The sequence below is a fragment of the Oncorhynchus keta genome, chromosome 19, assembly GCF_023373465.1.
Source record: "Oncorhynchus keta strain PuntledgeMale-10-30-2019 chromosome 19, Oket_V2, whole genome shotgun sequence".
NCBI lineage: Eukaryota > Metazoa > Chordata > Actinopteri > Salmoniformes > Salmonidae > Oncorhynchus > Oncorhynchus keta.
This window is the reverse complement of record NC_068439.1, coordinates 22,633,609-22,650,822: the sequence shown is the minus strand read 5'-3', so window position 1 is coordinate 22,650,822 and position 17,214 is coordinate 22,633,609. Positions and strand designations below refer to the sequence as shown.

At 46.3% G+C, this 17,214-nt stretch overlaps 1 protein-coding gene across 3 annotated transcripts in view; it reads left to right on the top strand.

Annotated features, from left to right (window-relative positions):
* LOC118397653 (CUB and sushi domain-containing protein 3-like) overlaps positions 1-17,214 on the top strand; it is a 660,396-nt gene that overhangs the window by 626,542 nt on the left and 16,640 nt on the right. For all 3 annotated transcript variants that reach the window (XM_052470057.1, XM_052470056.1, XM_052470055.1), the window contains 3 exons: positions 6,288-6,461; positions 10,131-10,204; positions 13,936-14,047. In XM_052470057.1, coding sequence (XP_052326017.1) covers positions 6,288-6,461; positions 10,131-10,204; positions 13,936-14,047 — 360 coding nt within the window. The remainder of the gene's footprint in view (positions 1-6,287; positions 6,462-10,130; positions 10,205-13,935; positions 14,048-17,214) is intronic.

The window sequence follows — 17,214 nt, the reverse complement described above, 5'->3', positions numbered from 1 at the left end:
ACGAGATATTCTACAGGGAGGAAGTGAGGGCACTCGGAGTGTGGTGTCAGGAAAACAACCTCTCACTTAACGTCAACAAAACAAAGGAGATGATCATGGACTTCAGGAAACAGCAGAGGGAGCACCCCCTTATCCACATCAAAGGGACAGTAGTGGAGAAGGTTTTTTTAAGTTCCTCGGCGTACATATCACAGACAAACTGAAATAGTCCACCCACACAGACAGTGTGGTGAAGAAGGCACAACAGCGCCTCTTCAACCTCAGGAAGCTGAAGAAATTTGTGTTGTCAGTTAAAACCCTGCTAAACTTTTATAGATGCACAATCGAGAGCATCCTGTCGGGCTGTATCACAGCATGGCACGGCAACTGCACCGCCCTCAACCGCAATTTATAGATCCACAGATGATGCAATCTCTATTACACTCCACACTGTCCTTTCCCACCTGGACAAAATAAACACCTATGTGAGAATGTTATTCATTAACTACAGCTCAGCATTCAACACCATAGTGCGCTCAAAGCTCATCACTATGCTAAGGACCCTGAGACTATACACCTCACTTTGCATCTGGATACTGGACTTCCTGACGGGCCGCCCCCAGGTGGTAAGAGTAGGTAACAACATATCCGGCATTCTGATCCTCAACATGGGAGCCCCTCAGGGGTGCGTGCTCAGTGCCCTCCTGTACTCCCTGTTCACTTATGACTGCACAGCCAGGCACAACTCCCAACACCATCATTATGTTTGCTGATGAGACAACAGTGGTAGGCCTGATCACCGACAACGATGAGACAGCCTATAGGGAGGAGGTCAGAGACCGGACCGTGTGGTGCAAGGACAACAACCTCTCCCTCAACATGATCAAGACAAAGGAGATGATTGTGGACTACAGGAAAAGGAGGATTGAGCATGCCCCCATTCTCATCGACAGGGCTGTAGTGGAGAAGGTTGACAGCTTCAAGTTCCTTGGCGTCCATCTCACCAAAAAACTAACATGATCCAAGCACACCAAGACAGTCGTGAAGAGGGCACAAGAAAACATTTTCCCCCCCAGGAGACTGAAAAGATGTGTCATGAGTTCTCAGATCCTCAAAGGTTTTTACAGCTGCACCATCAAGAGCATCCTGATGGGTTGCATCACTGCCTGGTATGGCAACTGCTCGGCCTCCGACCCTACAGAGGGTAGTGCGTACGGCCCAGCACGTCACTGGGGCCAAACTGCCTGCCATCCAGGACCTCTATTCCAGGCGGTGTCAGAGGAAGGCCCTAAAAATTGTCAAAGACTTCAGCCACCCTAGTCATAGACTGTTCTCTCTGCTACCGCACGGCAAGCGGTACTGGAGTGCCAAGTCTAGGTCCAAGAGGCTTCTGAACAGCTTCTATCCCCAAGCCGTAAGACTCCTGAACATCTAATCAAATGGCTACCCGGACTATTTGCACCCCCCTCCACGCTGCTGCAACTCTCTATAATTATCTATGCATAGCCACTTTAATAACCCTTACTGCATGTACATAATTACCTGAAAATTACATGACACCGGTGCCCCCGCACTGCCACACTGCCACGCTGATCCTTAACACCAGGGCCCCTCAGGTCACCTGTTCACCTACGACTGTGTGGCCAAACACGTCTCCAACACCATCATTAAGTTTGCTGACGACACAACAGTGGTAGGCCTGATCACCGACAACGATGAGACGGCCTATAGGGAGGAGGTCAGCAGTGTGGTGCCAGGACAACAACCTCTCCCTTAATGTGAGCAAGACAAAGGAGCTGATCATGGACTACAGGAAAAGGCGGGCCGAACAGGCCCCCATTAACATCGACGGCGCTGTAGTGGAGCGGGTTGAGAGTTTCAAGTTCCTTGGTGTCCACATCACCAACGAACTATCATGGTCCAAAAATACCAAGACAGTCGTGAAGATGGCACGACAAAACCTTTTCCCCCTCAGGAGACTGAAAAGATTTGGCATGGGTCCCCAGATCCTCAAAAGGTTCTACAGCTGCACCATCGAGAGCATCCTGGCAGTTGCATCACCGCCTGGTATGGCAACTGCTGGGCATCTGACCGTAAGGCGCACAGAGGGTTTTGCGAACGGCCCAGTGCATCACTGGGGCCAAGTTTCCTGCCATCCAGGACCTGTACAATAGGTGGTGTCAGGGGAAAGCCCATAAAATTGTCAGAGACTCCAGTCACCCAAGTTATAGACTGTTTTCACTGCTACCGCACGGCAAGCAGTACTGGAGCACCAAGTCTAGGAACAAAAGGCTCCTCAACAGCTTCCAAGCCATAAGACTGATGAACAATTAATATAATCGCCACCAGACACTGCCGCTACTCGTTGTTTATTATCTATGCATAGTCACTTCACCACCACCTACATGTACAAATTACCTCAACTAACCTGTACCCCCGCACACTGACTCACACTCTGACTCGGCCCCCTGTATATAGCCTCGTTATTCTTCTTATGTTACTTTTTATTATGACTTTTTATTTTAGCCTACTTGTTAAATATTTTCTTAACTCTTCTTGAACTGCACTGTTGGTTAAGAGCTTGTAAATAAGCATTTCACTGTACCTGTTGTATTTGACGCATGTGACAAATAAAGTTTGATTTAATTTGTTACCCTGTTAAGTCAGCAATGCACACTAAAGTATCCGACACGGCATTTGAAACAAATGGCTTCAGAATGAATGCTACACTGTCACCTTGCTCTCCACTGTAGAGGAACAAAAACATATCCCAATGTTCTTGGTGTCATTGGTTGGTTGACTGACAGCTGAGTTAGAGGTGGAAGCGGCCATTCATAAGGTCCTTGGTCTGGTCTGACGAACTTCCCCCTGTTGTCGGGACATCAGTCACCTCAATCGTTTGGGCATTAATGCCCCTCGATTCTCCATCACTTTGATTTGACCCAAAATGAAGGGGAACTGTGATGTACTGCAGATAACATGGTATTGAATTTAAAAGACAAGAGGCCTCCTGTTAAAGGGCAGGTGATGGGAGGCAAGAAGTGGAGGGATTCCACCATGATGAGCAGCTATGCCCAATGACAGACAAGTGGACAGCTGCTGAATCATCCCAAAACGTATGAGCAAGACACACACGCACACACACATATATAGCAATCACCCTCATACACAATCCAAAACGTCCATACACACACTAACGCGCGCTCATACACACACAACCACACACAGACAATCACACACACACATGCACACAAACACGTACGCAGAACTGAAGGGAGAACAAGTCACTCTACATTAGGTGGTTATATATTTTTGGCAGATTTTCTCAAACCAGTGCCATCTCCTTGGAACTCTGCTCAAAAGTTACAATGTCTGCTGCGTTTACAATCGCGGATTTGTGAAAAGCCTTTGTTTAAAAAAGTTTCAGTCTTGCTGAGACAAGGCTTCAGTCCCGTTGTTAGAGGGAATTATAAATAATGCAGGGGAATTAACTTCCATGCCACTATTTTTTTTCTCTCAGACTCAGAAACCTTAGAAGACATATTTGAACATCAGAGGATTCAACCATCTTTCCTACACCTATTGAGGATTCGGTCTCAAGCATACAACAAGCCAGAGAATCATAATTCACCTATAAGTTCATAACTCAGAGACCTTGGAAAGTACATTTGAACATCAGAAGACCCAACCATCAATTCTACACCTGGAGAATTTTCTATACAGAAAGACACCCAGGGAATTATAATTCACACACTCGCCTTCATGTTTAGTTTACCTACTTGTCTCTCAGTCTCTGCCAACCCATCTGTCAGTCTCTGTGTGACAGAGTGAAGAGCGGAGGGGGTAATCATTAGTAATCTGCACATAATTAATGAGTTCTTATCTGCCTGCCCCAGTGGGTCATCAGACAGGGCTTCAAACGAGAGTCGGATGAGGGGTCGAGGGGGTGAGGAGGAGAAGGATGTAGAGGGGTGGAGGGGTGAAGAGGAGGAGGATGTAGAGGGCTGGGGTGTGAAGGGGAGGAGGATGTAGAGGGTTGAAGGGAAGGAGGATGTAGAGGCCTGGAGGGGAGGAGGATGTAGAGGACTGGAGGGTTGAAGGGGGGAGGATGTAGAGGGCTGGAGGGTTGAAGGGGAGGAGGATGTAGAGGACTGGAGGGTTGAAGAGGAGGAGGATGTAGAGGGCTGGAGGGTTGAAGGGGGAGGATGTAGAGGGCTGGAGGGTTGAAGGGGAGGAGGATGTAGAGGACTGGAGGGTTGAAGAGGAGGAGGATGTAGAGGGCTGGAGGGTTGAAGGGGAGGAGGATGTAGAGGACTGGAGGGTTGAGGGGGAGGAGGATGTAGAGGACTGGAGGGTTGAGGGGGAGGAGGATGTAGAGGACTGGAGGGTTGAAGAGGACTGGAGGGTTGAAGAGGAGGAGGATGTAGAGGACTGGAGGGTTGAAGAGGAGGATGTAGAGGGCTGGAGGGGTGAAGGGGAGGAGGATGTAGAGGACTGGAGGGTTGAGGGGGAGGAGGATGTAGAGGGCTGGAGGGTTGAAGAGGAGGAGGATGTAGAGGACTGGAGGGTTGAAGAGGAGGATGTAGAGGACTGGAGGGTTGAAGGGGAGGAGGATGTAGAGGACTGGAGGGTTGAGGGGGAGGAGGATGTAGAGGGCTGGAGGGGTGAAGGGGAGTAGGATGTATAGGGCTGGGGGGTGAAGGGGAGGAGGATGTAGAGGGCTGGAGGGGTGAAGGGGAGGAGGATGTAGAGGGTTGAAGGGGAGGAGGATGTAGATGGATGGAGGGGTGAATGGGAGGAGGATGTATAGGGCTGGAGGGGTGAAGGGGAGGAGGATGTAGAGGGCTGGAGGGTTGAAGGTGAGGAGGATGTAGAGGGCTGGAGGGGTGAAGGGGAGGAGGATGTAGAGGGCTGGAGGGTTGAAGGGGAGGAGGATGTAGAGGGCTGGAGGGGTGAAGGGGAGGAGGATGTAGAGGGCTGGAGGGGTGAAGGGGAGGAGGATGTAGAGGGTTGAAGGGGAGGAGGATGTAGAGGACTGGAGGGTTGAGGGGGAGGAGGATGTAGAGGACTGGAGGGTTGAGGGGGAGGAGGATGTAGAGGACTGGAGGGTTGAAGAGGAGGAGGATGTAGAGGACTGGAGGGTTGAAGAGGAGGATGTAGAGGGCTGGAGGGGTGAAGGGGAGGAGGATGTAGAGGACTTGAGGGTTGGGGGGGAGGAGGATATAGAGGGCTGGAGGATTGAAGAGGAGGAGGATGTAGAGGACTGGAGGGTTGAAGAGGAGGATGTAGAGGGCTGGAGGGTTGAAGGGGAGAAGGATGTAGAGGACTGGAGGGTTGAGGGGGAGGAGGATGTAGAGGACTGGAGGGTTGAAGAGGAGGAGGATGTAGAGGGCTGGGGGGTGAAGGGGAGGAGGATGTAGAGTACTGGAGGGTTGAGGGGGAGGAGGATGTAAAGGACTGGAGGGTTGAAGAGGAGGAGGATGTAGAGGGCTGGAGGGTTGAAGAGGAGGAGGATGTAGAGGGCTGGAGGGGTGAAGAGGAGAGCATGTTAAAGGGTCAGTAAATCATCAAGGTAGTTCTAATACCCCACCCTTCAGAACGCTGAAGCAACGTGCAGCAGCAGCTATGGGAATGAAATAAAGTATGGCTGCCTGTGACTTTGTAAACTTGCAGGGAGCACACTTTTATTTGTATTCTTCCTCTTCTTCTTCTACTTCTTCTTCTCTTTACATCTCTGTCTACTCTCTCTGGTCTCTCAAAACCCCTCCCTGCTCTCTCTTCCTCTTCCTCTCTTTTTTATATCTTGACAGTGTATCTATTATTCATCAAGAAAAAGTCAAGTTTGTAGTCCTCCTAGTACCCAGACAGTAAGAGAGGGAGTCTTGCTTGGCACATTTATAATGTATCAGCCAAGCATGACGTCAACATCAATTATGGATTCTCTCTGGACGGACCAAGTGTTTGCTGGACAGCCACAGATGGTCAGCACTCAACGACCGCTTTGAGCCCTTTGAGGGTCGATGTCATTCATGTCTGTCTGGTCCATCTTATTCATGTCCACAGACCATCTTATTCTCCCATGGTACCTGCCAGGATGGCAGATACAAAGAGACACTGTGGCAGGAGGAGCGAACCCGCACAGGGGCAAAACCCGATGACTTTACTCGTGTGATTTTTCAGGTCTAATTCCCGCTCTCTTCTTTCTGAAGTTCAATCAACACCGCGCCGGGGGAGAAGCCAGTAACACTGTTCCTGTGTGTTTTATTTAATGTTTATTTTGATCTCCTATTCTTGATCTGTTGTTGTAGCCAAGTTCTGTGGGGACCCTGGTGTGCCTGCCTATGGCTCCAGAGAGGGACGCAGCTTCATCTACCAGTCAGAGGTGTTGTTCAGCTGTACCGCCCCCTATCTCCCGGTGGGCTCCACTACACGCATGTGCCAGGCCGACGGCTCCTGGAGCGGATTCCAGCCTCGCTGTATAGGTAAGCATCTACTGTGTGTTTGTGCCAGTGTCCCACAAAGCGTGAGGGTCGCACAGCATATACAACTCGGTGTACATCTGTCCTATGTGTGATACTTGGCCCCAAAGCGTCATTATTGCATTTTTTATATGCTATACTCAATATGTGTTGTATGCTCAGTGTATATACACACCCATAACCTTTCTGCCCCTCTCTTTATTACTCTAGAGTACATCATCTCTGTTTCCTATTTCTAGCGTTCTTTGCGTGCCTTAAAGCACAGCTTGTAAACTATTTAACTATGTCAAACAACTGTCCTCACTCTGACACTGGGCCACCTGAGGTATACCAAGACTACGTCCCAAATGGCACATTATTCCCTATATAGTGCACTACTTTTGACCAGAAGCCTATGGGCTGTTGTCAAAGTAGTGCACTATAATGGCTGCAGCCCTAACCTCCACACACATCTCTTATTGATAAGAGTATTCCAGAAAAGGCAGGGTCATTCCTTTTAGTGCCCTCCGAGAGGAGAGAGTGTATTGACGGGGGAGAAGAATGGAGTCTGTCAAGATATGAAATGTGTAGGAATGGCTGTAGGGGGATTCAGTTACATCAGGGGCACACTAGTGACATTCTCCTGGCCCTAGCCTTCACAGCTGGCTGATACCATTGTCTAGTTTCACTTCTAGCTGTAGCGTATACTCATAGATGTTGTGGGGGGATAGGATCCTACCAATAACCATTTTTTGATCTGAAGAACCCTTTTTGGAAGAAATGTTTCTTTGATGATTCTCTGGAAGGCAAAGAAGGGATCTACATAGAGCCATATATCATATTACCCAGCATGCTCTATTACAGGGTGATTTTCAGAATTGTTTCTTTTAATATCTGTATTTCTGCATGGACAGTGAGCTCCAAAAGTATTGGGACAGTGACACATTTTTGTTTTTTGGGGCTCTGTTCTCCAGCACTTTGGATTTGAAATGATACAATGACTATGAGGCTAAAGTGCAGACTGTCAGCTTTATAAGAGGGTATTTCCATCCATATCGGGTGAACTGTTTATTAATTACAGCACTTTTTGTACATAGTCCCCCCATTTTAGGGGACCTAAAGTATTGGGACAAATTCACTTACAAGTGTATTAAAGTAATAAAAAGTTAAGTATTTGGTCCCATATGCATAGAATGCAATGACTACATCAAGCTTGTGAATAATTATCTTGAATAATGATGAGTGAGAAAGTTACTCCATAATGACACCATAAATGATTTACCATTTACCCGTTGTATAAAGTGAAAATGCTCTCGAAGCCAGTGTTTGGAGGATATATTGGCAACAACCTCGACTTTTTAGACCAGGAGTAGGCTTAATCTGTGTCCAGGAATCTAGCCCGTGGGCTTTGTTGTCACTAGGGTTGCAAAAGTCCGGTAACTTTACCACAATTCCCAGGTTTTTCTGGAAATACTAATTGGAGTATTCCCAGATTTCCTGCTTGTTCCATCCTGATTCCAGAAATCTTCCAAAACTAGTGAATTTTGAGAAAGTTACGAACATGTTGCAACCCTAGTTGTCACTCATATCATATAGTATATGTTTGATGTCCTCCCTTTCCTGGCATCTTTAACTTACCTGCTGTAATTATCTATTTAGTGTCTGTGAGACTCCTGAATCCTTATCTGATTAAGCACCTCATCCAGGTCCCTACAGGAGACACCCTTCACACATCGATATGACTAGCTGATAATTGGCTTTATTTCACTAATTTAATATTCAAGTCATAGGCCCCTTTTGTCACTGGATCATTAGACCATTAGCAACAAGTCAATTGTTATCTGTTTAGTACTGGGCAACCGTGTATTGTACTACAGAAGTGAACATTGAGGGTAGCCTGAGTTTAAATACAGTATAGCTCATTATGGTGGCTGTGATTTATGGGTGCCGGATTGCGCTGGTGGTTAGACAGTCAGGCCAGTGACAGAAGGTTGCTAATTCCAATCCCCGAGCCGACGAGGTAAGAAATCTATCAATCTGCCCTTGAGCAAGGCACTTAACACTAATTCCTCCAGGGTCACTGATCCCTGGCTGTGACCCCACTCTCCGAGGGTGTCTAAAGGGGGGTGGGATATGCAAAAAACACATTTCCATTTCACTATACTCTGTACAGGTTAAACAAGACAAATATAAGCACCCCATATTTGGACTTGTTTTCAACATAGCTAACTAGCTGATCAAAAACATTGTTTGTGACATGTTTGTGACATGGCTGTGTGTGTCAATTCTGCTGTCATATGCTGTTCATCAGATGCTATGACTGTTTATGTCATCTGGTATGACAGTGCTATGTAGTCCTTTGTCAAAATATGGTTAAAGGGGCAATCTGCAGTTGTTGTTTTTAATTGGTTCAAAATGCAGATTGCCCCTTTAACTGTTGTCATATTGAAAAGGTATTCATATGACATACAGTTAGTTACCTTAAGATCATCTTGACTGTAACTGATAAGGCAATGACAAAGTAGTCTCATATAATGTTATCACATCACAACAGGCAACACATATTGTTTGAGTACAAATATCCACAAAGGTACAGAGGCACAGACATTGTAGGACAAATACTGTCTTCAAAATATGTAGTATTCATGAAATGCCATATATTCCAAGACGGACCTCTCAGGATGATGAGAATTGCTTGGGATGAGATGGTCCTGCTGTGAGTGTGTGGAGTGGAGAGGGGGGTATTTGTATGTGTGACTGAGTCTGAGTGTGTGTGGGGAGAGAGGGTGGGGAGAGGCGGTATTTATGTAATTGAACCAAACCGGGTTCTGTACAGACAGGCCTCGTTTGACAGGCGCAAACTATTGTTTTCACTTAAATATGTTTCGTTCGCACAATAATTTCCCAGACTGCATTTCAGTTTTCATACAGAAGAGAGGAGGCAGACACGATAGTGTTAGCTATGTTACGTTGCTGCGTGGGTTAGCTAGGCAGGCAGTGGTGGAGGTGTGTGCTGCTGTCATTTTCTGAGGCTGCATTGAATCCAGGTCTATGCGTCAGGCCGAGGATGTCCTCTACATCCTAATGATGCTGCTTCCCTCCACACAGCCACACAGCTGGGCCCGATGCTGCTGCAACTCTGCAGCAACACTGCCCCCTACTGGGTATTCTGCCTAGTATATTAAAGACACTTACTGTTTGGTTGTTTTGTTACAGTACCGCTGCAGCTGCTGTACTTACAGAAACACACTCATGATGGAGATAAATTCATTTCTCAAGCACTCACACTGACGTGCACACACAGGTGCACACGCGCACACACACACACACACACACACACACACACACACACACACACACACACACACGCAATCACACAATGACATACACCTCTGTTTTAGGCTGGGTATGACTGCGGTAAGCTATGTTGAATCATTATGGGAACTATAGTTGTTACTGTATCTGTGTCCCAAATGACACCCTATTCCCTATATAGTGCACTACTTTTGACCAAAGTCCAATGGGCCCTGGTCAAAGTTAGAGCATTATAAAGGGAATAGGGTGTCAATTGGACGGCAGACTGTATGTCTCAAGTGCCTGCATAGGCTGCATCCCCAGCCAGAGATACTGTACATAGTTAAAGGTCTCCAACATAATATTATACAAACTTTCTCCTTTGTCTTCTTCTCTCAGAACCGACCCGTACTACCTGTGAGAACCCAGGGACACCTCGCTACGGTTCTCTGAATAGAACCTATGGCTTCAAGGTATTTTATGAACACATACTTGTACATGTGTGGGGGGGGTCTACAGTCTTACCTGAGAGAATGAACCTGATTCAAACTCATGGCCTTATAACAGTCAGATTGCATACTGAAGATATTTAGGTAATGTACTGTCTATGAATGTGTTATGTACTGTATGGATTATGAATGTGTTGTGAAGTCCTTAAGTAGGTACCCTTCAAATATTTATTTATTTAATTTTAAACAAGCTTACAGTCAATAACACAATAGGAAAAAAAAGAAAGTCTATATACAGTGTGTGAAAATGGAGGTAAGGCAATAAATAGGCCATAGTGGCGAAGTAATTACAGTTTAGCAAATTAACACTGGAGTGATTGATGAGCAGATGATGATGTGCAAGTAGAAATACTGGTGTACAAAAGAGCAGAAAAGTAAATAAAAACAATATGGGGATGAGGTAGGTAGATTGGGTGGGCTATTTACAGATGGGCTGCAGCGTACAGCTGCAGCGATCGGTTAGCTGCTCAGATATCTGATGTTTAAAGTTAGTGAGGGAAATATAAGTCTCCAGCTTCTGCGATTTTTGCAATTAGTTCCAGTCATTGGCAGCAGAGAACTGGAAGGAAAGGCGGCCAAATGAGGTGTTGGCTTTGGGGATGACCGGTGAGATATACCTGCTGGAGCGGGTGTTGTTATCGTGACCAGTGAGCTAAGATAAGGCATAGCTTTACCTAGCATAGACTTATAGATGACCTGGAGCCAGTGGGTCTGGCGACGAATACGTATCGAGGGCCGGCCGACTAGAGCAGTGGTCGGTGGTATAAGGGGCTTTGGTGACAAAACGGATGGCACTGTGATAGACTGCATCCAGTTTGCTGAGTAGAGTATTGGAAGCTATTTGTAAATGACATCGCCGAAGTCGAGGATCGGTAGGATGGTCAGTTTTACGAGGGTATATTTGGCGGTGTGAGTGGAGGCTTTGTTGTGAAATAGGAAGCCAATTCTGGATTTCATTTTGGATTGGAGATGTTTAGTATGAGTCTGGAAGGAGAGTTTACAGTCTAGCCAGACACCTAGGTATTTGTAGTTGTCCACATATTCAGTCAGAACCGTCCAGAGTAGTGATGCTAGTCGGGCGGGCGGGTGTGGGCAGCGAACGGTTGAAAAGCATGCATTTAGTTTTACTAGCGTTTAAGAGCAGTTGGAGAATACGGAAGGAGTGTTGTATGGCATTGAAGCTCGTCTGGAGGTTAGTTAACACAGTGTCCAAAGAAGGGCCAGATGTATACAGAATGGTGTCGTCTGCGTAGAGGTGGATCAGGGAATCACCCCCAGCAAGAGCAACATCGTTGATGTATACAGAGAAGAGAGTCGGCCCGAGAATTGAACCCTGTGGTACCCCCATAGAGACTGCCAGAGGTCCGGACAACAAGCCCGATTTGACACACTGAATTCTGTCTGAGAAGTAGTTGGTGAACCAGGCGAGGCAGTCATTTGAGAAACCAAGGCTGTTGAGTCTGCCTATAAGAATACTGTGATTGACAGAGTCGAAAGCCTTGGCCAGGTCGATGAAGACGGCTGCACAGTACTGTCTTTTGTGTGTGTGTGTGTGCTTCTTACTATGCTGGAGTCCTAGGGTGTCTACACAGCATGAACTGCGAACACGAGCAGTCCTCCCTCTGTTTCATAATGAGCCTTAAAACGCTACGACTTTCCCCCACCAACAGAGCTGTGTTTATGTTGCTAGGAGTGATAAACAGGGTAAAACTGTACCGCAAATCTCATTGATTTGTTTGGGAAAAGGGAGACACATTTCCTGCACATTTGCTGCTCATTTGCCTGCCTCTAATTTGGAATCAAAAAGAAAGTTAGCAAATATCAAATGGCATAAAAGTGAAGAGCAGATTGTAGGCAAAGACACCACAGTGTTCACCTTCTGCTGCATGGCTAGCCTCTAATTTTGAATCAAAAAGAAATTTAGCAAATATCAAATGGCAATAAAGTGAAGAGAAGAATGTAGGCAAAGACACCACAGTCTTCACCTTCTCGCCTGTGGTGCTGTTGCATCATACACAGTGTATTAGATAGAATGCATCTAGGGCAGAATGTACGAAATGACCAATCTATTCTAGAAGTACCTGTAAACACTAGTGCATTATACTGTGTTCAGAGTTACGTTGGTGGGATAAATACATGATACATGCAGAGTTACTATTCCACCGTAAAAATCAACACACAAAAAATAACACACAGATGACAGAAGGGGAGGTGAGAGGGGGACAGTTATCCCTCCCTGCTATTTCAGTAGCTCCTCCTCATTAAGTTAAGACATGGAAAATAACTGCTGCTTTTTGCAGCGTGAATTAAGTTTACAAATATTTTCTCTAGGGGACATGGAGTGAAAGGGAGGAGGAGGAGGAGGAGGAGGAGGAGGGAGGAAGGGGGAGGAGAATTGTTTTAGGGCTCTTGCCATGAAATAACGTTACGGGGAAAAAATCCAGGGGACAAGGAGGGAAAGGGAGGAGGATGAGTGCGAGGAAGAGAACGGGTGAGGGTTCTTCCCCAAATGCACTGGCATTAAGAATTCAAGCCTTAATGTAAAGTTTGGGGTCAAGTCATGCCCAGGCTTCAGAGAGAACAATGAAATATCAGCTTTTCACACCCATTAATCATTTGTCTCATTTGAATATATATATATATATATAGAGAGAGAGAGACAGAGAGACACAGAGAGGGAGGGAGGGAGGGAGGGAGGGAGGGAGGGAGGGAGGGAGGGGGTGGGAGGGAGGGAGGGAGGGAGGGAGGGAGGGAGGGAGGGAGGGAGGGAGGGAGGGAGGGAGGGAGGGAGGGAGGGAGGGAGGGAGGGAGGGAGGGAGGGAGGGAGGGAGAAGGAGAGGAGGCCTTGCTGACTGCGGCCTAATGATATTGAAGTAGAGTGAAGGAGATATTGTATTCTAGAGATAAGGCCCTGTGTCTATTACTCGTTAGACCATGTTCCAGTCCCGGGGACGACGTGTTAATCAATTAATGTGTGAAGCCACTGTGTCATTCCATGACACGTTTTCATATTTCACTCCCCTGACTGTCACTTGGTTTAATGTCACACACACACAGATGAGCACACAGACACACACACAGATTTACACATTCACATACACACACATTCTTCTACACACACACACACACTGAGATGAGCACACAGACACACACACACAGATTTGCGCATGGACATACACACACACGCACAAATGCAAGCAAAGCAGGGGAAGGCTGAGAGAGCTGAAAAGAGCTGACAAGAGCTTACCTGATATGTCGCTCTGTGAAAAGACATTAGTGATCAATTATCAGTCCGTGGCAGACAGACAGGCGAGCAGACAGACAGAAAAGAATCAGGGAACGTGTTGTTTGATGTAACCTTATGCTGTTTAAATTAAACCTTTCACAGGGATTCAATATTTGACGTGTACATCTGTCCACACAGCCTTTGTTTGATATCAAAATCAAGATTGATATCAAAATCAACATTTGATATCAAACTGGCCTTTGAATGAAAGCACTGCTATTCCAAGTCTCTTTTTAATCATTACAAACATCTGAGAATAGTGTGAATGTAAAAGTGTAAACTACTCTTTATGTCATTGGTACTACAACTACATACTGTAGATCCTAACCAAGTGGTGTGTGTGTTTCTATACTTCTGTCCCTATTGTAAATGCGGGTGCACTCACCTGTGTGTTTCCACTCTAACACAGGTGGGCAGCATGGTGGCGTTCCAGTGCCAGCCGGGTCACCTGCTCCAGGGCTCCACCACCCGGCTGTGTCAGGCTGACCTTACCTGGAGCGGCTCCCAACCAGAGTGCATCCGTGAGTCACATTAAAGCACCTACTGTTCCTTTATGACGTCCGGTCACACCCCGTACTGTCCCTCTATGACACCCGGTCACACCCCCTACTGTCCCTCTATGACACCCGGTCACACCCCGTACTGTCCCTCTATGACGTCCGGTCACACCCCCTACTGTCCCTCTATGACGCCCGGTCACACCCCCTACTGTCCCTCTATGACACCTGGTCACACCCCCTAATGTCCCTCTGTAGACAGAGAGTGAGAAATATATGTGATGTGGTCCTAACCAGACTAGTTTGTCATGGTTCTGCTGTATTGAGGTCCAGTGAGCGTGGCTTATATCGTATGTCAGGTGTAGGAGTCTTACAGGCGATTAAATGCAGGTCTTTTGAACGAGTTTCGCTTGAATATGAGCAGTTCGCTGTTTCCTAGGTAACAAGGCTCTCAGAAGGATCATGGCAGAACTATCTCCAACTAGCAAAGTTAGCGCCTGCTATAATGATCCAAAGGCTTCATTACTGTTTAAATGATAGTGGCACAATCTGCTAAGCTTCATAGTCATATTTAATAACTGCCACTTTAAAATTAATTCACAGGATTTGAAACATAGAGGGTAATTTTCTTTTCTCTGTGTCACAGCATCCCTGTGGAACACCTATCTAATATTGAGTTTCAGTCTCTATTTGTCAGTGCAGGGACTCTTCAAGGTGTCGAAAGCATTCCACAGGGATGCTGGATGTTGACTCTAATGTCAAGTTGGCTGGATGTCCTTTGAGTGGTGGACCATTCTTGATACACGCTGGAAACTGTTGAGTGTGAAAAACCCAGCAGCGTTGCAGTTCTTCACACAAACTGGTGCGCCTGTTCTACCATACCCTGTTCAAAGGCACTTAAATCTTTTGTCTTGCCCATTCACCCTCTGAATGGCACACATACACAATCCATGTCTCAATTGTCTCAAGGCTTAACAATCCTTATGTCCCAGGGTCCCAGCATCCCAGCTCACCTGCTGTGACTGAGAGAAGAAAATAACCCTCTATGTTTCAAATAATGTTAATTCATTTTCAAAGCGACAGTTATTAAATATGACTATGAAGCTTGGCAGTGTGTGACCCTATAACCAAAAGTAGTGCACTATATAGGGGATAGGATCCCATTTGGGACACTGCCATCCACACACTGATCCTATTTCATGCAGATCGTCAGTCACCCTCAGGGTAGTCTTACCCACTCAGCTACCTCCATGGGGATAGGGTGAGGCTGGGTCAGGTGGGGTGAGATGGCGGGTAAAGAGAGGATGGTGGTGGTGTCCTTTCTCTCACTTAGTCTCTCTCTGTATCGGTCTCTCTCTCTCTCTCTCTTTGTGTCACCTATCCCAGGGAGGAGAGGAAGGCAGGCCCTAGTCTTATCTCCCCATACAGCCGGTCTCCCTCTCTCCACCATCACTACACACACACATACAGTACACACACACACTTTACTCTTGCGTCACACCATGGCCATGCACCCACCCCTCCACCTCCCTCCATGTTCTCGGTCTCTGACCAGTAGACTGACACTGTTAAAGATTGACGGAGCAAGGTAGGCTGGGAGTATGTCAAGCCAGTTGGCAGAACAGGGGTGACTTTACCAACCAAGTCACTGTGTGTTGTTGTTATGTTTCTCACACAGTCACAGCTTCGAATGACAGCATCACTGACTGTCACGAATATAGCACATAATAGTAGCAGTAGCAGCAGAAGAGGTAGTAGTAGCAGTCGTAGTAGTTGTAGGAGTAGTAGTAGCAGTAGTATTAGTAATAGTAGTAGTAGTAGTAATAGTAGTAGTAGTAGCAATAGCAATAGCAGTAGTAGTAGTAGCAGTAGTAGTAGTAGCAGAAGTAGTAGTAGCAGTAGCAGTAGCAGAAGTAGTAGTAGTAGCAGTAGTAGTAGTGGTAGCAGTAGTAGTAGTAGCAGCATAAGTAGTAGTAGTACTAGTAGTAGTAGTATTAGTAGTAGTATCAGTAGCAGTAATAGTAGCAGTAATAGTAGCAGCATAAGTAGTAGTCGTAGTCTTAGCAGTAGCAAAAGTAGTAGTGGTAGCAGTAGTAGTAGCAGCATAAGTAGTAGTAGTACTAGTAGTAGTAGTAGTAGTAGTAGTAGTAGTAGTAGTAGTAGTAGCAGTAGCAGTAATAGTAGCAGCATAAGTAGTAGTCGTAGTCGTAGCAGCAGTAATGGTAGCAGTAGTAGTAGCAGCAGTAGCAGTAGCAGTAGCAGTAGCAGCAGAAGTTGTAGTAGCAGTAGCAAGAGTAGTAGAAGCAGTAGTTGAAGTAGCAGGAGCAATAGCAGCAGTAGTATTGGCAGTGGTAATAGCAGTAGTAGTAGTTGCAGTTGGAGTAGTAGTAGCAGTAGCAGTAGTAGTAGTCATAGTAGTAGTAGTAGCAGATGCAGTAGTAGAGGTTTCAGTTGGAGTAGTAGTAATAGTAGTAGTAGCAGTGGCAATAGTAGCAGTAGTAGTAGTAGTAGCGGTAGTAATAGTAGTAGTAGCAACGGCAATAGTTGTAGTAGTAGCAGTAGTAGTAGCAGTAGTAGTAGTAGTCATAGTCATAGCATCAGTAGTAGTAGTAGTAGTGGCAGTAGTAGTAGTAGTAGCAGTAGTAGATGTAGTAGCAGTAGCAGTAGCAGTAGCAGTAGCAGCAGACGTTGTAGTAGCAGTAGCAAGAGTAGTAGAAGCAGTAGAAGTAGAATGAGCAGTAGCAGCAGTAGTATTATTAGTGGTAATAGCAGTAGTAGCAGTTGCATTTGGAGTAGTAGTAGCAGTAGTAGCAGTTGCAGTAGTAGTAGCAGTGGTAGCAGTATTTGCAGTAGTAGCAGTTGCAGTAGTAGAAATTGCAGTTGGAGTAGTAGTAGTAGTAGTAGTAGTAGTCGTAGCAGTAGTAGTAGTAGTTGCAATAGTAGAAGTTGCAGTTGGAATAGTAGTAGTAGTAGCAGTGGCAATAGTAGTAGTAGCAGTAGTAGTAGCAGTGGCAGTGGTAGTAGTAGTAGAAGCAGCAGTGGTAGTAGTAGTAGCAGTGGCAATGGTAGTAGTAGTAGCAGTGGCAATGGTAGTAGCAGTGGTAGTAGCAGTAGTAGTAGCAGCAGAAGTAGTAGTCGTACTCATAGCAGCAGTAGTAGTAGCAGTAGTAGTAGTAGTAGCAGCAGTAGCA